The sequence below is a fragment of the Melospiza melodia genome, chromosome 5 (genome assembly GCF_035770615.1).
Source record: "Melospiza melodia melodia isolate bMelMel2 chromosome 5, bMelMel2.pri, whole genome shotgun sequence".
NCBI classification, from domain to species: domain Eukaryota; kingdom Metazoa; phylum Chordata; class Aves; order Passeriformes; family Passerellidae; genus Melospiza; species Melospiza melodia.
This window is the reverse complement of record NC_086198.1, coordinates 8986423-9010604: the sequence shown is the minus strand read 5'-3', so window position 1 is coordinate 9010604 and position 24182 is coordinate 8986423. Positions and strand designations below refer to the sequence as shown.

The 24182-nt window shown below is 39.7% G+C and overlaps 1 protein-coding gene and 1 long non-coding RNA gene across 3 annotated transcripts in view; one reads left to right on the top strand and one right to left on the bottom strand.

Moving 5' to 3' along the window:
* Positions 1-17197, bottom strand: AADAT (aminoadipate aminotransferase). Of its 2 annotated transcripts, none has more exons than XM_063156202.1 (14): positions 17114-17197; positions 16168-16236; positions 14343-14511; positions 13159-13291; positions 12396-12470; positions 10884-11093; positions 10291-10356; positions 9100-9182; positions 7800-7896; positions 6923-6984; positions 4587-4651; positions 3997-4103; positions 3279-3380; positions 1-2055 (listed from the first exon to the last, which is right to left on the bottom strand). In XM_063156202.1, the coding sequence occupies exons 2-14, from the start codon at positions 16232-16234 to the stop codon at positions 2014-2016; spliced, it is 1278 nt and encodes a 425-aa protein (XP_063012272.1). In that variant the 5' UTR covers positions 16235-16236; positions 17114-17197; the 3' UTR covers positions 1-2013. The 2 variants fall into 2 exon arrangements, 1 of the variants encoding a protein (XP_063012272.1); XR_010027743.1 differs by having other exon boundaries at positions 2039-2055; positions 4047-4103.
* A 351-nt stretch (positions 17198-17548) lies between these two features.
* Positions 17549-24182, top strand: part of LOC134418972 (uncharacterized) — a 361012-nt gene continuing 354378 nt past the window's right edge. Inside the window, exons 1-2 of the long non-coding RNA XR_010027910.1 lie at positions 17549-17982; positions 20350-20424. This is a non-coding gene — a long non-coding RNA (uncharacterized LOC134418972). The remainder of the gene's footprint in view (positions 17983-20349; positions 20425-24182) is intronic.

The following is a 24182-nucleotide window of genomic DNA, read 5'->3' as shown; positions in this document are numbered from 1 at the left end:
TTAATAATGGTATTTTGATTTTGTTTATTGAATTCAGGTTTGGATGAATGACAACACGACCAAAACATTTGACAATCACATTTACCTGAGAACTAAAATCAAGTCTTAATTTTGGTTTACATTTATTCCTCTATAAAAATATTATTTTAATTAAACAGACATATCAGTTTGTTGTTGCATAAAATAATTTTTGCAATTGAGACCAAGATAAAAATTGCCTGATGGCGACATTAGAGTTTTCATAATTTCTACACATGCTTATCAAAGTGAGTTGAGATGTGAATACTTCCTGTTAAGCAGCACTGCACAGGAGGCACTGCTAGTTTGGATCCCCCATTAGCACCATCAAACCATGTAAAATGGGACAAGTTTGTCTTCAAAGACAGTGTTGGCACACTCAGAGCAGATTTGGGACTGCAGGCTCTCCCTACACTTTGTCACTCCCTGGGTCTGGGCTGCCCCAGCCCAGCCTGACTCTGTGGAGGGGCCAGCCCCATCCACTGCACCACCTTGCCCACCTATGTCTCTTCCTCTCCAGTGGATTTACCTAACAGCTGCAGTAATCTGGGAATTGAGCAAGGGATTGATCTTAGATATGCTGCTCAAGGTGGTGTGGATGTGTGACTAAACTGAAAGGCTTGAGACTGACAGGAAAAGTGATGCTGGGCTGGAGGCACTGGAATGATCCTGCCAATGGGAGGGATGCTGGGAAAGGCATATATCTCTGCTAGTTTGTTGTGACATATGCTATTTATAACTGGGGGAAAAGAGAGAATGAAAATTATTGTAAGTATTACAATAATTTGTAATAATAATAATTTGTAGTAATAATTTCTATTGTGAAACTTCCAGGTTGTGCCTGGTCCTTATTTGCTTGGGTTGACTGGTCTGCTAAATGGCTAACTAGATCCTTGAACAATGTTTTACTTTGAAATTCTGAACAATTGCACATAAAGAAACAGCCATCTGATACTGGTGAAAAATCACAGTGCTTTCATCCAAACAGTGAGTAAAACTGAAGTCACTAATCCAAACAGGAGGCCTTGGAGAATCAGTTCAGTTGAAACTTTCTGAAGGTTTTGTACCAGTTGCTGAGTATCAGATGTTTGGGATGACAATAACCAAGGAACAAGAGACTGAAACATCTCTTATTTTTTCATTTTGTTTGCATCTGGCAGTGTCAGGGTTGTGTCCATTCCACCATGTCCCCTCTTCAGTCACTTACACTCTCCCTTCATAACCATGTCTGACTGAATAACAAGGAGTAGTTCCTTTAGTACATCCACATGCCTTAGCAAGCCAGAGATTTTCTACCACAGGTACAGAGTAATTATTCACAAACTGAAGAAAAAAACCAGCAATCAGAATACCTTTTACAAATTAGAGAATACCCTTGTAAATTGCAATGGACCTCAGTTTATTTGTAATCATAGCCTCATTTTATTGGATCAGTTTGAATTTTTTAACATAGTTACGTCAGCTTTACCTGACAAAACTTCAGTAGAATTAAATACTAATCCTCAAATCATTAAAACCAGATGCCATACAGAAGGACAAGAATGGAAGTGACCCATGAGACAGTCCCAACATAAGATTTTGGAGGAATGTATCAGTTGATATTAATAGTGAGAAGTAATAGTGGCTAAGACCACCTCAAGTGCAACTTTCTGAGTAAATGATTTCTGTTTCCCAACTCAAATGGAAAACAAAAGTCAGAACAAAAATCAATTTAAATCTAAAAAAACCATGGATTTTACAGCAAATAGAACATTTTGGTTTTGGGTATTTTAAATGTTTCTGAATTGAATACATTTTGTAATGCAATGTCCAGTCAAAAAAAAATTAGGCAAATTGCTTTTCACTTTCATTTTCAGTCTTTTTTTTTAGCTGAAAAGATGTAAGGAAACATCCACTGTATTGTGCTTGCTTGTAAAGTGTTCTGATGAAATCCAAATGTTAATAGCTATTTTCTGGAGATGATTTTTATTACTGCAAGAGCTCTATTTAGCTTTTTCACAAAGATTCTTTTATAAGGTCAGCCAGTCTCTTGAAGGCCTGCAATGAAAAATATGGTTCACATTTATATTTCAGCATTACATGAATAGGGAACACATCAAACCTGTAAAGCTACTGAAACTGCCCTAACCCTATAGAATCAATATTTTATAATACAAAGTTCTGCTGATATTCTTTCCTTTCCTTTCCTTTTATAAAATCATGTATGGGGTTTAGCTGCAAAAAGCTTCCAATTCTCTGATAGGAAATAAAAGGCAGAGATTTCTGAAACAGAAAAATGCATATATTGATGTTCAAAGGTTATTTGGAGGTCAGATATAACTTCTAACAAACTAGTGATGCCTGAAAGAGTATCTCTTTTAACTTAGTATTACTGCCCAGGGACTCCAAAAGTGAAAAAAGGGAAGAAAGTTGCGTGGGGAAGTATATAAAAATACAGCTTGACTGTCAATAGTATGGTTATGAATTACTTTAACAAAGAAAAAGGAAAAAATAGAAGAAATATAGAAGACCTAAATTGGCAATAGAAGCACTTATCTGTTACAAGCCTTCATAATGGCATGAAAGTACAACTACAAATACTGGACTCTTTCAAGCACCCCAATCAAATCAGCATTAAATCTGCACAAATAAATGTCTCCTATCTTTTCTCCCACTGATTTTATAGAAAGAGCCAAATAACATCAAAAATGTTCCTAACACACATAAAAGATTAGTTCCTGATAATAGTATCGGGAATAATAATAAAGAAATAAAAAATAAACAAAATAAATAAAATAATAAATAAATTAATAAATAGTAAAATTATGCTTGTATGTAAATTGTATGAAAGAAAACAATAGTATTTCTTACAAAGAATTTTCAACACACACACAAAAAAAGAACTCAGGTAATTCAATCACAGAATGTTGGGAATCCAAAGTCTCAAAGATACATGATGAATGCTAATACTTAAGCAAATACTCTGGCTTCAGTAAAGCATTTATAAATAATGTCTGGGAGGTTCAACTGTGAGACACTGTATGCATGAGATACACAGAAAAATTCTAAGTGGTCCTCAAAATTTGGTATCTTGCAGATTATTTGGATGAGTATCTTGCTTAAGGAACAGTTAATACTGCTGTGAAAGTACTGCTTAATCACCTACAGACTAAAACCTCTAACATTCAAGAAAAAATATAAGGAGAAGGGTGTAAAAGATAAAGGAACATTACTGTGTGAGAAACTGTCTTGATAAGAGTGTAAAGAAAAGAAAATCTCACCAGATCCATCTGGGCAGGAGAAGGTAGAGAGAAGGAGGCTCTGACATAAGAACTAGGCTCTGAACTATCAATATTGAATGCTCCTCCAGGAACCAGTAATACCTATGAAAAAGTGATTAATACATAGTTATTACCACTTGTACATTTTTAAAACACTATGTTAAAATAAATTTGAGAAAGCTCAGTGCTTACAGACTTGTAAGTGTGAGCATGGTGTAATACATTCCTTTTTTCAAAAAGAGGAGACAAAAATATGCAACCTGTAACCAGACTTTTCATAGTATAACCAAGGGGTCTTTGGTTATGGTTACCAGGTCTTGTTCATATCATCACAATGCTTAGAGGCACCTGGGGTGTGGCTTACTCAGTGCTGGATCTTATAAATTGGAGAAATAAACCCAAACTTAATTTCTGTCATTAAAAAAATTTAGTCAGCAGCCATTATACATTTAGGTATATATATGTCATACATAATGACATTGTACCATATGTTCTATTGGTTTCAATTCAAGTAAACTGATAAAATATCAACATCTGAATGGAGTCATGAAAATATTTTGTTAGTCAATAACTATGCCACAGTGCCTGACTTGCAGACTTAATGATGGTGCACAGCAAGTCCCCCTGTTTTTTTATGTGTGCACATATGGATAGATACAGATATTTTATCCCTCCCTTTTTTTGTTTTAAGATCACAAGTCATTCAATCATGTCATACTTCTTTCTTCAAAGCCTTTTCCATTATCAGCTGCTGTGTATCAGAAATACCCTTAATTTTGATCCATAAGAACATGCCAGCAGCAGGAGGGTACCATTCTGCCAAGTCTGGAGAAAGAGAGAGAGAGAAAATGGAATCAAGGAAGAAACTTATGCCCCACTTCTAATGGGTACATCAATGATGTTTTAGATTTGCTGATACAAACATTATTATCACTATTGCTATAGCGATTTTTTTTGTATCTTCTTTTAAATTAAGGTCACTATTTCTGAGATTTTTTGAAGACAGATATTTTAAATATTGAAAGTATGAGAACATAATGAAGTGAAATACAAGCTCTTTGTAAAATTGCTTTAAATAGTAATGTGGTGAGCTTTTTTCCATCACCATCTATCTCCCTGTCCTACCAGAAAGCACAAAAATGCAGCAATAGAGTATTTGTCCTAAGCTTAATATTTAATGCAATTGATTGCTTATAGTGCTTATCTGTCACTTTAGTCAAGAGATGAACTTCAGTGATTTTTCTTGAGCACAAAGATGATAAATAGCTAGCAAAAAAATTTAAGTGATTATCTGTGTTGCACTCTGACCTTTTAACCACTTGTCAGCAGCAGTGAGCATTGCATCCCGCTGGATCCTGTAGAAGTCCACCACTCTGAAAGCAAATTATCAATTCAAAGTCATGAACTCATATCCTTCAGGGTCTATTTGTTTCTGGAGGCAGAAAAAAAGCCTTCCTACTTGAACAACTCAAGTGAACAAGCACATTTAATAGAAATATAAGCATATCCTAGGTGGGCACAACAGAGTATACTGTGTATATAAAAATTTGTATATGTATCCAAGAAGTCTTTACTGCTTCACTGCACCTCCAACAGAGCGCTGATCAACCAGACAGAGGAAGTCCCTGTGTGCCTGTTTCTTCAGCTTTACACATATCACAGAAACCTTTTATATATTATATCCAATCTGTCTATTATAGCAGTGGATAGAAGTCCTGTTAACAGTATTTACTGCACAAAGCACAGAGACTGAAGAAAATTAGGGACTTTAACATATGCAAAAGCACAGACTTAATATTTGTGCATTTGGGTTGAATTTGTGTAATGGGTACTCATAGAAATTACATTTAACAAGGTAAAAAGCAAATCATATGATAAACCTGTCACAGCTATTTGACAGCTTCCCCTTTCTAAGCTTTTGGACATATCTCCTTCATACTTCAAGTAAAACTTTCAAATAATGTAATCTCTTACTGGGAAAAATGACCCTAACCCAGGTTTCACCATGGACAAGCCACATGCAGTGCCTTTTGTCAACATAAAATGACACAGCTGTGCAATAGAAGGCACAAGAGAAATGCCTGATACTGAGTTCATAATTCAAATGCAAATGTGTTCCCATGTCTTGAGAAAACATCCTTAGTAATTTGCATAATTTACATAATTTTACATTTGTAGTTTTAAAAATACTTTCTGAACCAATAGCTTTGATTTATGGATGTATTTTATTACATCTGATACACAAACACCAATACCTCCAGAAACTTAAACAGATTTGGGGCTCAGTATTTCTATTGCTACATTGTATATGAGAGAGTAAATCTCCTTTGTGCAGCTTTTACCAAAATTGCAAATCCTGTTACCATTTAAATTACATGTTGAAAACACAACAGTTACTAAAATGAAACATCCCCCAAAAAGTAGCTGCTCAAAAAAAAAAAAAAAACCAATCTTCTACTCCAAAGCCTGATCTAACACCTCACCCTTGTACAAGTGAAATCAGCTGGAAGAGATTGCAGTCAGCTGTGAGGCTTCATCAGTAAGGTTATAAAGTACTGCAGCTGCCCCACTAAAGCCCTGTTTTCATTTGTTTAAATGGAAGAACAGCCTCCAAGCTTGATCAAGGCTGCCTTTTGACCTACAACAAATAGGTAAGTGAAGAGATGCATTTGGGATTTATTTTTTGGGAACTACTGAAAGTTGAGCTAAAGTGTGGTCCAAGTTCCTCGGTGAGATTTCTCTTTATGTTCCTAAATCTTAAAACAAAGCAATGCTAAGGCTGATGTGTCTGGTTTGGTTTTTTTTTCCCAAATATTGCTGTTAACAGTATGAAAATCAAGGGGGCACAAGTGGCTGTTACAGTGAGATATAAGAACTTCTTGCACGTTTTGCTCATTTTGCTGTCACAGGCCTTTGCAGAGTGTAGCACACTCCTACTGAAGTGAGAAACTTGTGGCTCTAATGATATCCAAGTAGAGTGTATAAAATGAGGTACTGACTGTCAAGAGAAACTATGCTCTCCTGCATAGTAAATGAAAACTAAATGTGTGTCAGTCAGTATGCAAGAAATGTCTTGTGAGTCAGATGGTAGCCCAGTGCTCTCTAACAGTGAGAGGCAATGTTCAGGCAATGTTTACTGTGTGTAGATAAACTTCACTGTTTTTCCATCAGTATCCCCAACCAGGAGATCAAGGATGGCAAGAATGTAAATTCCTGCTAACTTAGTGAACTCCCTTTATAAAGGCTATGCTGACTCTTTCACAATAGATCCTGTGCTCAGAGATCTCAGCTTTTGCTATAGACTCTAACACTTTAGCAGGGATCAAAACTTTTTTCACTGGCTTGATGCTTCCAGGATCCTCTCAAGTTCCCTTCAGGTAGGAGCTGCATGATGTCTGTGCCAATTGACTGGTGGATTGTCTGCCTGGAGCAGGAGGTGACATGCCCTGACCTGCCTGTCTGCAACCTCACACTGTGTCTCTTCAGGGCTCTTGTGTGAACCCAGCAGTCTTGGTGATCTGTCTTACCTACTTGGCCTAATACTGGTGCACCTCCTCCGACTTTTTTGCTACAAAGAATGTTTGCTGTAGGCAACAAGTAGCAGAATGACAGACGATGAAATTCAGCATAGGACATAACCCTACCTGTCTATATGCTCCAAGAAACCCTTTTGTCCCCATTGCTGAAGGAGCTGTGATATCATAATCTAAAGAAATAAAACACATCATCAATACCATGTTTTAAACAGGACTGTTCCACAATCATCAAAAGATCCATGGCCAGATGCACTATTCAACATTCCCCAGACATGAAATTGCACGCGGTGTCTCTGGGAGCCCTTATAAACAGAGGTGCCAAGGTTATTACTGTCCATGTTACTGGTGTCTCCAAGGACCATGGCATTGGTATTTGGAAGCTGGGGTGGGGGGAGGGAAAAATGGATGAAGAGCTAAATATGGTACATGGGGAAAAAGAGGAAGGCAATGTATATTGCCTTACCTTCCTGTCCACATTGGCCTCTCCACTTTAACAGGGACGAACTAATGGAGCTGGAAGATGGAAGCTGTATTTAGATGAGTTCACTGTCTCCTTTCCTTAGTACTAACCATAAAGGGGCTGTAGTTGTCAGCTTGCTTTGAAATGTCTTAGTGGGCTGCCAGTATTGTTTTAATTGAAAAGTAGAATAAAAAATAAAAAATGAGTGTTTCTTCCATACTATGCTTTACATTAAGGTTTTTCAAAAGAACCTACCAGGAAGAGATAAAGTATTTCAAAACTTGATTCTTGAAATCTGAGGGTTAAGGGATATCAGCTGAACTATCCATGCACTGGGACAACCCTCTAGCTCTGGTTCTATGATGGTCTCTCTTCCTTTGGCAGAATTGACAATGCATGTGCATAAACAAAACTGTAAAAGTGCAGAGCAATTATGAAAGTACAAAGCTGTTTTCTTGCAGTTTCTTATAACTTAGGATATGTTGTCTTCTCTAAATACAATTCATCTGGTGGCTTGGTACTTGCCTGTGTGAAAGTGCTGGTGTGCATTGTTGACACCTGAATGTGTAGAACAACTCTGTCAATGAGAGGCTTGGGACCCGTCAGAAAACCAATTCTTAAACTGGAACCAAACAAACAAAAAGTTACCACAGAAATGCAATGAGCTAATACTTTTCTGAGTTATATGTGGGAAAACATGCAACAATTTCATTGACAGTGTAAGGATCTCTTATGCATTCAAATTTATCTGTATCTTAATACTGCCCTCAGGTTATACAATTTAGAAGCTGAGTATCAAAGTAATGAAATAAAAACATTTAGGAGGTTTTAATGCTTATAGTAGCTTCTTAGTTATGAGGTTTCAGGACAAAATCTATGTTTAGAAGCTATCTTCTGCAACCATGAAGATAACATGAATCAAAGGGAAAGAAAGACAAGTTTTCCCATAATAAAAGATCATGAATGCTCAGGCTTTATGACAAACAGGTAAGTGGCAAATTGCTTTACTCTTTCACTCCCTTTCAGTACTGCAGAAGGAATGGAATATAGATTGATAAACTAGATGGTTCCTTATGCTTCAATTCTTATTACCCATCTTTACAGATTGGCTGAAGTTTTTATTTGAAGAAAAATGGAGCCTGTAAACTCATACATGTCTTTGGAAAAGATAATACTGTGTCATGCCATTTTGTGGTGTCAGTTCTGAAAACGCAATCACACCTAGCATTATGTTGTCTCCTCACTTTCTCTAGGATGGGTTATAATCCACTGTCTACCAATGCAGACTTCACATTAATTTTTTTATATCTATTAGGTTAACAGACAAAAGCAAGCTAAAAATCAAATACATTGATTTGTGTGAAATGGAAAACAGCCAAGGTGGTTCTTTTTCTGGCAGGTGGAAACAACCTGAAAGAACTGGAAGGCTAGATATCAGTACAACCCTATGAACAGTTTGTTAAGAATTATAGTTTCTTTTCTGTGTTACAAGTTCAGGGAGCTTGCAGGAATACTAAGCTACAGATAAAAAGGGAAATGGAAAAAAAGGAGAGAAAAGCTCCTAAGATTTCCAGGAACAGAGCTGGAATCCAGCATCTGTCTTTCTGCCTAGATTGTGCCTACAAGAATGGGCTGCCTGGGGGGAGAGGCTTAGCTATCTGCTTCAGAAGAGAAACAGAACCTGGAGTAAAATGACTGCCAAGAGATGACATGAAAAGTGAGAAGAGTGCAAAAAGCCGTTGATTCTGAAGTTCATTCCAGAAGTGGATAGTTAGTAAATGAGAAAACACCATGGCATGTCTCAGTGGTCTGCAGCTGGCCTTACCCAGATGAGAGAATTTTAGAGAAAGAGTCGGTCCTGATAACTCGGCCATCCACATCCATTGAGAGGAAAGTTGGAGCCCATGGCTTGGAATAAAGAATAAAAAACAAAATTCAAGGATTTTTGCTAGTAAGGATTATAATGGAATTATTTTCTTTACTAGGAAGACACAATTAATTTCTCAAATGTGTGTTCCAATGAAAACATTTCAGTAACTTGCTGACAAATGATTGCTTAGCCTAGCTTTCTGAGATGTGATTACAGTATTCTGTGAACATCTTCAAGAAATCAGCTTTGTTATTTTTTGATGATTGCTTAGCCCACTGTTCAGCACACAAGTGTTCAGTTTAAGAATTGGTATGATGCCATAAGAAGGAGAGAGAAATAATGATTTTTCTGCCAAGATTTCTTGTGGAGTAAAGAGGTATTGCAATTTCTAAAATGGAGCCTTGTAGCATTTTGCTTTGTTATATAAAAAGTGAAATCAGAAGGACAAAATTGTGAAGATCTGAATCCAGCATACCTTTTACTTATCATGAATTCTGTTTTTACACCTTTTTCCCTACATTTTCTTACAAAGCTTCACAATCCTATTCAATAAGTGTGGCAGTTTTATTGCCTCCTTCCATAACAACATATTTCAAAAGAGAAAATGCTGACCTTTATCTTCTACCAATGTTTTAGTGCTTTTTAAGACCCATTTTGATTTCTGACGTTAGGTGCTTTTAAAGACTGAGTAACTGCAGATTCACATATGAAATTTGCAGAAAATTTACAGGAAGGGAAGCTGCCTATCCAGTGCCATTATATGTGGTACCTGGGAGAACTCCCAGATTCTCCAAAAGGCAAAGGGATATAGTAGGTGCAGAGTACGCAGTCTTCTGCTGAATGAAAGAAGAGATGGGGAGAAAGGAACATTAAGAGGCTGAAATTTTCAAAGTGCTGCTTCAGTGACATAAAGTCTTCGTCATTTTCTGATTACTGAAAAATTTGAACCACTAATTCCCAGGATATAAAACGCCACAAAGGGGAAAATTACTGAAAGGAGCACAGACTGTCAGGCCTACAACTGCCTTGGTAGGACATGAAGAAAAGGCATGCAGGAAGGTTCAGGGCTCAAACCTTAGTTCTCTTGTGAACCTTAGTTTCTCCCCAGAAAATAAGGTGTTATAAGGATTATGAAAGAAAAATTACCTTTTCAAATTGAAGAAAGTAGTAAGGATCATCTTCTATTATGAGAAAATCATATTTTCTTGCAAGCTAAATAAGTTAATAAAAAGTAACAAAAGAAATAAGAGTTAAAGACGCTGCAAATTCAGTCCGGTGGATTTTTTTTTTTTTTGTAACCAGCATCATATTATGATTCTATTGACTGGCCATTCATTATCTAGAAGCTCCCATGATAAGAAGCCTTCAAGTGCCCAATTTAGATATCAAAAAATTGTTAGAGTAATCATGGTACCTATAGTACACAGACCCTTGTATGCCACTGAAGCTCTGTTCCATGTGGCATTCAAACTGAGCAGGCAACATGCAGTAAGTCCTGTTAGAAGCCCGTGGCAAAGGTACCAGCTGCCAGTGGGCTACCATTGAAAAACAATTTACCTAAGGCATAGTCTGCCTCTGAAGAGCTGCTGTGAAAGAGATTCTGCTAGAAGCAAGTTCTGGGAGGACTGTTTACTGGACCAATAATGGGCCTGAATAGCAAACATAGGATATCTTCAACTGAAACAAGACTGATATTTATCTATTTCCACTACAAGGCTCACAAGACCACAGCTCCATACCTGGTAAATCTCCTTTTTGCGCTCTGTGGTCAGCGAGTTGCCAGTTGGGTTGCATCCATTTGGAATAGTGTACAGGAATTTGGGGAGGTGATTGCTACAATTTTTTACATCCTCTGGGCTCCAAGCAGACAGAATTTCTTTTAAAGCTTTTGGAATAATGCCGTGTTGGTCACTAGGAATATTAATTATATTACAACCCAAGGGTCTCAGCTGTTGATAGAAAGAACAAAACTGTCATAATTGTGTAATGCAAAGGCCTTCCTTTTGTCATTGTCACCATAACATTTCATCAATACAAAGTCTTTCTTTTTTATTTTCTAGACATCTCAAGCTCCATTTGCTCATGAGTCCAATAAAAGTTTGTCTGAATTTGCTGTAAGGCTTGTGACACTTACCACACTACTCTTTATCTGTTCTAGTAAGCCTACTCAGAGGAAATGGGTAACTCCTATGTTCAATTGCTGCTCTTTTCTAGGAAATCAGGTTTGGTTTTTCAAGTGGAAAGGGAGTTTCTGAATCTGAACTGTTCTCTCATGACTTCTCATGCTCTCACCACAGACAGTTAGGGTCACAGCACCTTTGTTTCCTACTGACAATATATACTCTACTTTGGTGGAAATGTCAGAGCTTTAAGCTACTCTTCCCTGACAAAGTGCAAGGAATCTGTTCTCTAAATAGATAAATTCAGCAATAAAAAGGAGAATGAAATGATGCTACTGCAGTGACATGTTGACAGCAGCATGAAAAAATATAGGTAAAATACCAATGAAAAAGCTTGCTGTCCCTCCTCTGTGGAATTTCAATTTTTACCATGTAGTGCTCTGCATTTTGAAGTAAAACTGCAAACTGCTGCATTGTCAAAATACATTCCTAAAAAAGTACAGCTCATTAGACTATATATTTAAATATAGGACAATAAGCAATAACAATTTATTTTGATGCAGGGGGGGACAACTGAATTTGTGGTGTATTTATTCTAACCCTTCTTGCAACTCTTATGCATTTTGAGGCATTTAATTTTATATTGATTACACTACTTTTCAGAAGTAAACTTTGCTGGTTTTGTACAGTTCTCCCTAATTCATATCTTTGTACTCATATATGGCTGCTTCAGGCCTATTCCAATATTACACTATTTATATCTCTTGTATACTCTGATCATTAAATACTTCAGGTAAACATGCTGACATGTTAACACACTCACTTGTTATAAATTTTATTCAACCAAACTAGGTCCTGATGGCTTTCTTTCCAGTCCCATATGTGATGTTAGCCCTGGAACGAACTAGTGTTTGGAAGAGGAATTTCAAATAGCTTTCACAGAACTTTTAGTAGGAAACTTTCTATGAATTAATATTTATGAACTTAACTGGTCGGACACTAAAATCTTGAGTCTTAGATATGTTTTTATAGCAAGTACAGACAGTGCTTATAAGACTGCAGATCAGGCATTAAACTGCTGTTTAGTTCAAATGTAACACTGACAATGTTTTGTAGCTAAGGAATACTTACAGCTGCTAGTGTCCCCGAGTACGTGGGTGCATCCAAAAGGATGTTGTCTCCAGGATTAATAAGCATTTCAAACACCTGCAAAAGAAAATATTCTGTTTTAAAGATTGGTCAGTTTTTATACATGTGCTTTGTACTTTTGACTTCTTAGTGGGGTTAAAAACCTTAATTAGATACTAGTAATTCCCCAAACATATCAATATCTTGTCTGTGAGAAAGACAATGAATGCATGAAAAATCTGCTTTAGAGCCAAATTAAGATCGGTGACCAACTTGACATGGAAAGAGACTGCTCTGAAGCACCCTTTCTACTGTATAAATTATAGAAAGAAACAACTCAACAGCAGTGAGTGGACTGGAAGGGGTAATTATTTCAGGAAGTAAAAACCCCAAAAAATTAGGAAGTAAAAATGACAAGAAACATTTAAAATAGAATTATGGTAAAGCCTCTATGCACTTATTATTGCACTACTTGAGTAACATGATATGTTATCTTATTGCATGTTTTCTACACAGGCTCTTTGGTCACCTGAACTTCCATGCAGTCCTGACAGTCTAGAATGCCACTCCAATTTTATTGCATTTCCCTTATCTTGTGCATAAACCCAGAGTAATTCATATCTATGGAGAAAGAGTACATGAAACAGTACCCTGCACAGGTACTGTGGTTACAGAGAGAACCTAATGCTGAATATAGCTGAAGTGATGGAAGAATAAACATCTCTCTGAATGAAATGCTTCTAACATATGAGTCTTTTGGTCTTACTTTACACAAGCCTTCCTGGCTGCCAGTTGTGACACACACTTCCATCTGTCCTTGCTCAGGGCTGTAATTGGCTGTGGGGGGATCATGTAAGTTCCGCTGGAAATCTTTCAGCCAAGACAACAGCTCTGGAATGCTGAAATGTGAATAAGAAGGCATATCTCAGACCTTATATAGGCCAAAGCTAGTCTGTTCCTCTAAATCCCTGCCAAATCTAGCATGCAGTCCTGAGTTTGGTTTCAACTGTCACACAGATACACTTAAATGCAATTGCTATGACTGCTTTTTCAAATTTAGAAAATGAAATAATTAAGAAATAAATTCTGCCTGTGGTCCATACACCAAATTATCATAGTGAAATCTGGGCAGAAATTATTCGCCAAGGATGAAACAAGGTGGAGGCTGAATAATACCCACTCCTAGAAATGATCATTCTGTACTCAAATCTGGCAGTGTGACAAAGTTCTTAATGCTGCTTGTAACCTGCTGCAGATTACAAGGATTTCCAAAACACGTTTTCCAAAAAATATCTTAAGATCTTGTAGGATGTTCACAAATGGCTGGTTCATTTGAAATGTTAAGGAAAGTTTTAACTGATGCCCCATGTATCTCAGTCTTTTTGCAAACCTGTCTTCACCTGACTCAGTGCTGTCTGCCGAGAAGTCTTCATGAGCACTAAAGCAAAATAATGATATGGAATATAATGATTTGCAATTTTTGTACTAAAAATGAGAATTCTATAAATACCTCCACCAACTACCACAAGTTCTACACGCTGACTTTAGTATATGGTGCCAAATGAAAATAAATACTCCAAAACATAGAAACGATGTATTGTAATGCAGTATCTTTTAAATAAAATCTGATTTGGGTGTCTGGATTCTCAAATACAAATAGCTAGGAAATGCTCTGGCCTGAGAAATACTAGGATTAGGGTTTTAAGTGGATTTTTTTTTTCTTTTTACATAACTCATTGCAAAATTTTCCACTGGGACTCAAATGTAAATAGTGAGGCAAATTGAAAAAAAAAAAAAAACAAAAACCATGGGTTTTGGGAATAACCTATTTTTTGAAGAAAAGGGCTTTATGAGCAGGTTTTAAAAACACAGGTGACTTAATGCAATAATAAAGGATATTATGATCCTTAGCTTCTGGTATCTTGAAGTGCAAGCAGCTGTGACAGATACCCTGCTGAGGCTGAGTACTGGAGAGCTCTCTTCATCAGATCTTCCCCAATCTCAATAGGCATTCCATGTCCAATGTCAACTGTTGCCCTCTTAAATGGAAAGACATTAGGATTTGGTGCCCCTCCAGCCAGAGAGATAAGAGATGGAGGAGACTTCTGCATCAATTCAGCTAGAGTAAAAGGAAAACACCTTGGTTACAATTTTATTATTACAATGGTGATCATATCCTTTAATCAATATCTAATAATGACCCAGAAAACTTCTTCTATTTTCAGTTTACTTGTTTAACTATCATTAATTCAAAAGGATAACTCTTCTTAAAGTCTGCTTTCTGCTTGGATTAAATAGGTGTTTGGGGGCCCCAGGAGGGAGATACTGCTGGGACAGACTAAAACAAAAACTCATTTTAAGTTAAAAAAGCTACTTGTAATTTATTTTGAAACAATCTGGACAGCTCTGTTACAAAAAATGTCATGACTGGTGTCTTCTGAGCTTCAAGAATTTAAAATCTAAATGATCTTCTGTTTAGACTGGCTTGAAATGAATGGTTTTGTTTTTTGTTCTGTTTTTCATTCAGTCTCACTTCAGCTGATCTGTCAGCTATACTGACAGATGATTTTAGCTTTTCCATAAGGCAATGGAAATGTTTCTAGCAGCCCAGTTTTAGTGGCAGAGGTACTGTGTCAGTAATTTGCTATGAAGAAAATCTTAATTCCTGCTTTTAAGTCACAGTTTCACAATCATTCAGATCCAATCTATGCAGTGCAGACCAGACCTCAATCCAGCAAGGGCACTTGATTGCATTAAATCTAAGAATTCTCAATATGGCATTCATGCTGGCTTGGCAGTTTTACATCAGATATGAGAGGACAGATGACACCAGATCTGGCTTAAAAGTGGCCTGTTACAGAGTTTATGTCCCAGTACTTATTAGCAGACTTGAACATAGGGAGTTAATTCTTATCAGTTATTTCACCAATTTGTGTTATGCCTGTGACTTTTGGCCTGGTAAAGAGCGATTTACTTTGTCATCAAAACTGCAGGCTCAATATGTCTATCTACAGGAACTGTGCTGCTTAATTCCTCTGTTATGATGCATATTAACATACCACTTGAAAAAGAGGCTGCCTAGAGTGAATTGCATGACTTTGCTGTACCTGTGTGAAGGATTTTGAGCAGAACAGCAAATGCCAGCCCCTTACCAAGAGGGGAAATTGACCCCTGAAGGCTTAACTAGTGATGTATGTCTCATGCTTGGGTTCTGTCAGGTCTCTGTGGGTTTCAGCTGAGTAAACAAGCAGGCAGTTAAGCCCTTCCATCTGTCACATGGAAGACAATGTAATGTTGTAGCCTAAAGACAGATTAATATGGAAAAGGGAAGTGTAGTAATACTGGGTGGATGGGGGTGCTGAGGCATTTATAGACATGAACAAGATACAGTAAAATGGAGTGGAAAGAAACCTGCAGGGACTGAATTTCAAGTCACTAGCAGTTGCCTGTTCCTGGACATACAACATAAACTCAGTTGCAAACTGTGCCAAAAGCCTGCGTTCAGAGACAGTAGCAGAGACTTTGCAGACACTTGTAAAAGTGCTAATTCTAACTCATCTGTCTGGATGGGTTTCTGAAATGGTTCAAGGTTATTCACCTTCTTTTTCTTTATACCTGCTTGGCATCTCTGCTTAACAAAAGTGAAGTTGCTTTGTCATCTTACAGCATGGTTTTCTTTCAAACCTTTTAAAGTCTTAAGCCATGATACTCCAGCACAGACCAGAACATAGAATGGTACTATCAGAGAAACTGGGAGGAAGGGACATGTACTCACTCAGCAGTCTTATTGGAGATGCTTTTCTTGCTGCACTCACAGTGGTGATGAACCTAGAGTAATTCATATCTATGGAGAAAGAATAATTAGTTGGACATGAAGCTAGAAAAGGGAATAAGAACTGCAGTGTGCTTTTAGTATGTGCATTTCCCACAAATAATGCTTTTAATCTGGGTAATTTGTGGTATGCCAGTGAGCAGGAAAAATCCCCTTTCCCCTCCCTTTACTGTCAGCTCTGGAGTTTTAATGGCAAATTACAAATCTGAAGATTTGATGGATCTTAAACAACCACCAGCTCTTTTTTAGTTAATGAGAAGCCGACTTTATTTAGCTCTATTAAGCACTGCATTTGAAGTGCTTTTAGGATTGCAAGCCATCATTATAAGTCACAACACTTGTCAAGTTAGAGGTGGGGTATTTTTTTGGAAAGGATAATTAAGAACGTCTTTCAAATGCTGATGAATATTTTCCTCCTTTTCCCTGGTGCCCATAGAGTTCCCTATCTAGTGAACTACAGACCGGCAGGAAGCACGACGGCCTGGAAAGGCCACAAGAAGGAATCTCCTTTGAAGGGACAGCAGGCAGGGAAATGAAATGGAAGGGCAAAGAGCAGCCACAGCAACACGCATGTGCCGCCAGTTACCAGAAACGATCTACCGAGTGAGGCCGCTTTGAACAAACACATCTCGTGTTTCCCAAAACCGCCTCCCGCACTCCGCTCCCCCCGCAGCCCGGCACAGGCGCGCTGCTGCCCGTGCACAAGGGCGGGCTGGGGCTGTGCTCTCAGGGACAGCTGAGCGCCGCTTCGCCGCCATCCCGAGACACCCCTGCTGCCCACCCACCCCCAGCTCCCCGGAGGGGGCACCGAGCCCCCGGGGCCATCCCGAGCTCACGGCCGGTGCCGCCCCGCTGTGTGGAGGGTTCGGCGGCGGCCGCGGGCACCTACCGGCGGAGGGCAAGGAGCCGGCGGCCGGACAGGGGGCAGCGGCGGCCCCGCTGTGGGCACGGGCCGGGTTAGCCCCGCTGTGGGCGTGTGCCGGGCCGGCCCCGCTGTGGGCGTGTGCTGGGTTGGCCCCACTGTGGGCATGGGCCGTGTGCCGGGCCGGCTCCGCTGCGGGGCGCTGAGCGGACACGGGGCCCTGGCCGGCGCTGCCGGCTGCAGCGATTGGCGGCGCGGGCCCGAAAGCGGTCGGTCCGTGAGAATGCCCTAAAACGAGCGGCTTCCTCACCGGCTCCATCTGTGTAGAGCCAGCGAAGCGAGGGCAGGAGCCCGATAGTGCGGGGAGAGGCGGGGGCAGCGGGCAGGGGGCACTGCCGGGGGCTGGGCAGCCCCGGGTGCGGCCAGGACCCGGCCGGCAGCGGCGGGGCGAAGCAGGAGCTGGCGGTGAGGGAAACGGAGGAGAATCACAGAGTGGTTTGGCTTAGAAGGGACCTTTAAGATGATCTAGTTCCAGCCCCCCTCTGTTAAAAACGAGACCAGACTGCTGGTACTAAAAGTGTTCTCAGCATTTATTATAAGAAAAAGAACGGCCTAAAGCAAGGGGCTTGCGGGCCGAGCCGGGGCGGTCCCGTCGAGGATGCTGCAGCGCCGGCGCTGGGTCTTCAGCAGCGAGGTCCTCGATGTTCCAGGTGGAGCGGCACAGCTTCCCTGGGTCGGATTCCCCTTTTTAACCTGTTTTTTGTCCCTTTGGATTGGTTTCTTTTTGGATCCTTCATTTGCGAGAAGGTTCTAGGCGGTTGGTTGGCCCATTACTGTTTTGTCCAGGTTGGCTCGTTTTGCCTGGGGAGTGCTGCACTTCACTGAGGTGTATTATGGTATGTTGCATACCGCATTTCTTATAACTACCCTTTTAACCCCTTTTACAATATAACAACCAAACAAACAGTACATGCTTAACAATTATCAACTATTTTACAACAGTTTCTGACCTATTTTCAACACCCCTGCTACGGGCATAGACACTTTCCCCTAAGTTGCTCAGAGTTCCATCCAACTTGGCATTGAACACTTTGCAGGTGGAGCATTCACAACTTCTCTGGGAAACCTGTGGTAATGTTTCATTACCCTTGCAGTTAAGAATTTCTCCCTATTATCCAGTCTAAACCTACTCTTTCTCAATTTGAAGCCATTCCCACCATTGGGATCTCACCCACCCATTGGCAGGTGTAAAAAGTCCCTCTCCAGCATTCTGTAGCCCCCTTTGGGTATTAGAAGGTGCTCAAAGGCATCCCTGGAGTCTTCAGTTGAACAATCCCAATTCTTTCAGACTGTGTTCATGGAAGAGGTTCTCCAGCCTTCCTGACCCTCCTGTGCCCTTGCTGCAACATCTTTCCTGTGCTGGTAGCACTGGATGGGAGATCTCATAACAGTGGAGTAGAGAGGCAGAATCACCTCCCTCATAATGGTAATGGCCACACTTTAATCAACTTTATGATGTTTCCGCTAAAGGTTTTGCTTATAAAAGGAAGCAAAGTTTGAAGTGTGGCATTTGTACGTAATTTTTTTTCCCCACAGATGAGTAGGATCAGTGGAAGAAAAAGCAGGAGGGCGGTGTGACATGTCTGTCCTTGCTGGGTGTCACATGCTGCTGCTTGTGCAACACGTGTAACTGGTGGTGCAGCTGCTGCTGCTGCTGCTTAGAAAGGTGCAGAGACATGGTGTCATTTTCTAGTCATGGCTTTGGACTCCAGCACTCTGGGCTTGCCATGGCCCTTGCTCCTGGGGGCACAATGCTAGAAAGGGGTCTAGGTGTCTGAAAGAAACCCATGCAAGAGCATGCAAAATCAGATGTGCTTTGCAACATATAGGTCTTTGTATATGGAACATATAGGTCTTAGCTTGGAGACAGGAGAGTGAAAACACTGGATAGTGTCACTATAGGATGTGAAACAACATGACTTGGACTTGCTGTTCTTTCCAAGGTAAAAAAGGGACCTTTATTTTTATGACTCCAACATTTATAGGTTTCTAAACTGGAGGGTGAAAGTGCCACCTCTCCAATAACACTGAATAAACTAACAGTCCATCAAATTTCTCCTCCTCCATAAAAGAATGCAAAGCAATAACACGAAGTTATTTACATAAAGTGTGTAAGAAAGTTGGTTACAAGAATCAGACAGTAAACATCAAAAAGTTTAGAAAACTTTAAAAAATCAAGGCAACAGGATGGGATGAGCATTGGAGCATTTCTAGGCTCCAATGCATTTCTAGGCTTTAATTCAGGAAATCGCCAGGCCTTATGGTGCCCAGTGCTCAAAGCATGTTTTAATTGGAATCTTCCAAAACTTGCTGAAGGCAAAGCTGAGGTATGAGAGCAAAATGTCTCTACAAAAAAGATGAGGTGCCTTAACAAGTTACTCTTTTCTTCTCCCTGCATCTTTAATTTGGGTGACTTTATGCAGTATTTGGATCTACTGAAAGGCTTCATAATTAGATGGAGTAGGTTGAAATAGAAATGGAGCTCCTGTCAAGGTTGGGGTGCAGTCAGGAAGAATTGTTTTCTTGGTTGGTGTGTGAATGCTCTTACACTGAAAATCAAATTTTATTAACAGCTTTAATGATCTGAAGAATTTATAATTTAGATAATTGCCTTCTAATTGTGTGATGTGCAGACAAAAAGTAAAAGATGGATATATAAATGAGAAATAGCAAATGGAGAGATATTGAATTTCTGTGGGGTTCTGGCTGTGAAAGACTGATTGAATTTGAACTGCCTTCTGTGTAATTCTGTTTTTTCATTTCCTGGCTGTCAGTGTTGCAATTTGTGACACAGACCGAAACCCAGAGAAGTCAAAGCAAGGTTTTCCATTTCCTATGGATTTTTGTGGGCTTTGTCTGGTCTCTTAGCCAATTACGGTGTCATCCTATTTAAACAAATTAAAAAAATAAATTAGTATACAATTGTTTGGATACCTATCCCAGCTGGATTAATCTGGCAGTTCTCTACATCACTGTTTATATTCCTTAGCAGCCACAAGTTGAGTGCTCTGTCATACTTCTGTGTAAGAAGTCCTGTCTTTACTGTCTTTATTATGTGCACATTTAGAACAATAATGATTTAATGCAAGCCTTGCATAATTCACAGAGCATCGGCAAGGTCTGCATATGGTTGCTGTTAGTGTCTCCTGTCGTCTGTAACTGTACGACCTCTTCTAAACTTGCTTTGTGCTATGTCCACTTAGGTGTTAAAAAGCGCAAACAACAAGCAGGACAAAAAAGCCGAAAGCAACTTGATTTAAGAAGAACAGGGAGATTAGGTAAGTGTTGTTTGCTGTTTTCTTCTCCCCTTAGGACTTCGGAGTATTTCTTTAAAGAGGAGGACGAAGGATTGAGAATGTAAACACAAAATTTAAAAAACAGTCGCTGTTTTTGCAGCTGTATCGACAAAGTGTGAATCTCTCCAAGGCGCTGCTCTCTGGCCTGGGATGCTGTACATTTGTTGGTTTCACAGCGTGTGTTCTGTACGGCCCTGTTTGCAGCGATCCTGTGGCGCGGTTACCCGTGAGCGTGCGGCAGAGCCGCGCTGCCCGCGGGGCCGCTCCCGAGGCTCCCGGCGGCTCCGTGCCGGGCCCGCACCGGCGCTGGGCGGCCGCACGGGGGCGCCTGCGCACCGCGAGTGGAGCGGGAGCTCGGCTCGAAGCCCAGGGGCGGCTTTGGCTCGGCTGCGGTTCGCACCTGCGGCTGAGTGAGTCCCGCCGGAACGGCTCGGCTGCCCGCCTTTCGCCGAGCGCGTTAAATCTCTGCCCGCGATGCTTCTTGCGGGTTGGGGACGACAGAACTGGCAAGCGGCGCTGTCGAAATAGCCTTAGGATGGTGGGAATTTTGTCCTGACGAATTGGAATGGCTGCCCATGAGAAAATCGCATAAGACCGGAAAATGCAGAAGTGTGAGATCAGCCATTTTAAACATTAGAAGCAAATTGTTTCTTCCGAGGGCTGCCTTCCCCAGGAAAAATGCTGACTTTGGCAGCACCTTTATGTTTGCGGAGCACCCTGTGTGCAGCAAGCCATTGCTGATGTGCAGCGGTCAATGAGATCAGGACGATCTCAGCAGTACAGAACAGTTTGATTCTAGGGTGTGAAGATCCACTGACACAATTATTGCAGAGATCAGAAGTATCTGGTTTACCTGTGGGAAGCTAAAACTGCTAGGAATGTGTTGGCTCTGGCTCTGCAGACTTTAAGTGGGAGAGAAGTGAAGTTAGTATTTCTTTTGCAGATTACTTGAGTGATTCCCTGACTTCTGTCTGTCTTTACTGTAAGCTCTTGGGAAAGTAACATTTCTATTCTTCCTTTATGTTAAGCCTTTTTCAGTGGGACCCTGATCTTGCTGGAACTAAACAGAGCTGCTGCAAAATTAGAATACTGCCATTTGTTCCTCTCCCACTCTAAGGCAACTGCATAGTAAAACTCTCTGTCTTTTCCCAGAGTTTTAAAACTTGATGCATTCCTTAAATGCAAGAGGGCTTAGGGAAGAGTGAAGATTCATTCTCAAAGTTACAAATCCTGCTGCCTTTCAAAAAAAAAATTAAACAGCATCCTGGTCTCACCTGTATGCTTGCTGACCATCTCAGCATTAGGAAGACATCCTAATGTGCTTTCTGCTGCTGTTTTGTTATTACACACACACATACCCTTTTCTCTTTTTTTTCATAATAGCTAGCTCTTTATGCTTCAGAGACTGTCAGATGAGAATAACAGGACATCCATGATATTCGTAATATTTGTAGCAGCTGTCAAATGATACTGTCTTAGAGTGGAAGATGTGTAGTTCTGCAGAGTGACAGCTGTGGCTTGTATATGTTCAAAGCAGCCCTCTCTGTCTGAAGGGTGGTGGCACCCAGACATATAGCAGTCTTACTCTGATTGACAACCTTTTTTCTCCTTTCTTGCTTTTTTTTTTTTGATTGTACAAACACTGTCATGATTGCTTCATCATTTGCCTTTTCATCCAATCAAGCAAAGGGGACAGCACAGTATCTAGAACAACACTTTTCTAGATGTTCTAAGAAGAACTGTAGAAAAATTGACTTTCACACTAATGTATTCCTCAAAAGCAGTTGCTTGTTCCAGAATGTGTTCCTTTGATAAGATGTCTAATACAGTAAGATGTTTGCTTCAAAAAAAAAAAAAAAAAAAAAGAAAGAAAAGAAAAGAGGACTGATATTTTTTGGATCACTTTGTCCATGCTATAGAAGCTGAAATTGGATGGAGCAAAGATCAATAATGTATCCAGTTAATACACTAACTAAATGAAATGAATCATAAGAAATGAAATGACTTCTCCTGACAGTCTTGAGATAAATGCTGTTCCATAATACCTCAGTCTTGTCAATTTGAATTTATATTACTGGCAAACAGTTGCAGATGTGTGGACTCTATTGTGTAAATCTCCCAGGAATCAGGTACTCACTATTATTTGTGACATATGTTATTCCTGGGGCTCAACCTTTGTTATCCATTTTCATTTAGTGAAGGCAAAGAGTGTTTTTGTCCTCTGGCCTTGCATGTTCCTCTGTTCCTAGCAAGGTCACATGTGAATCTGGTGCAAGTGTGGTATGGAAATAGGAATGATCTTACAGGCAAAATGAGATAATGAAAAAGTGGAGTTTTTGCTTCATTCTTTTCATTGCCTGGAGAAAATGTACTTCTCAGGCGTGGTGGCAACTGGTACTAGAGATGTGCTGCTTCTTTCTGTATTTTGAAGTTTGTCTGTTCAACATGAAATTATTTGCTAGGTTGGTATCTAATTGCCTTCAAACTGATGAAGATACATTTTTGTTGTTAATTCTTGATTAAATTTTGGCCTTTTGTCATGAGGGTAAGTTGGGAATTTATCTATTAAATTTTAATTTCTGAGCCTTGCTTTATAAACATAAAACATAATTCAGACTATTTTTCTGTATCCTACTGCAAGCCAAATTTTATGTTCAGCAGGGGCAATAGATTTATGTTCCATTAAGTTTTGTACTTAGGAACTATGTTTCTTCATGTTCAAATCAAATCTGTAGTAAAAGGAAAATTATCACTTCTGAGAACAGACATCTGCATGTATTAACAGAGGAGGTGTGGATAAGCAAGACCCTCATATCAATCAGTCTTACAGTACCTATCTGCCTTCAGTCATTACATGGCTCCAGAGATGATACAGAATTCCTAAAGCAGCCTGAGGGTGCTTCTGTCACTCTGAATTGTCAGGGAATCTGGGGAGATTGCCTGATGTAGCCTTTGGCTTTGAAGAGTCAAAAATTTCTCCTGTGTTATGTGTCCCATTATATGCAGATTTAACTTGATGTGCTTCATAATTTTTGCATGTAACTAGAAGTCTAAAAATTTTGGAAAACTTGCTGAAAAAGCATATTTCTTATTTGTAGAGACTTATTAAATGGGCCAAATCCATCTCCTGCCTAACTTCTTAGAGGCTTTTCCATAGTTGTGGTATGTTTGTTTTGACATGCTGTGTTACTGTGTTGGGGATATAATACTTCCCTCATTGTGGGCCAATGCTTTTGAAATTCAAACCTTAGATAGATCAGAAGCTCCAGAAACTGCAGTCTGTCCTTTAATGTAAAGAGTCCCTGTAATGTTGACAAGAAGTTAATCTCTAGAAAATGATAAATGTTCTTTGGCATGCTTGAAAGAAAAATCCCTGACTAGGCAAGAATGGGGAGAACTGAGAGGGTGAGTGCTGTTCATTCATGGGGTACTCCAGGGATACTTTTTCCACATCGTTGCTCTTTTTTTTTTTTTTTCTTCCTTTTCTCTCAAGTGAGAATATTCTCAGAACATGCTTAAAACCTGAGTTTCTCTTCTTGACAATTTCTACATATGGCTCCTCTTCCCTAATTAAATTTCTAAATGTGGTCTTGTTCTGATAACGCTCATTTGTTAATTCAAGTTGAAGTAAAGTCTGTTTTAATTATGGCACCTTTTTCTACTCTGTAATCCTTATTTAAACGAGTGCTGAGCCCTGCAGTTCCAAGAGTGAAAAATATGCATTGTTGTGCAGATTCTTG

Excerpts from the sequence above, each read along its gene's own strand:
- AADAT (XM_063156202.1), bottom strand. The coding sequence starts at position 16,234 with ATGAATTACTCTAGGTTCATCACCACTGTGAGTGCAGCAAGAAAAGCA. Across the intron at positions 3,381-3,996 it reads AAAAGGCTTTGAAGAAAGAA|GTATTACTGGTTCCTGGAGG; the intron begins GTATGACATGAT and ends ACTTTTTCATAG. Across the intron at positions 2,056-3,278 it reads CTCCTGCCCAGATGGATCTG|GCCTTCAAGAGACTGGCTGA; the intron begins GTGAGATTTTCT and ends TTTTCATTGCAG.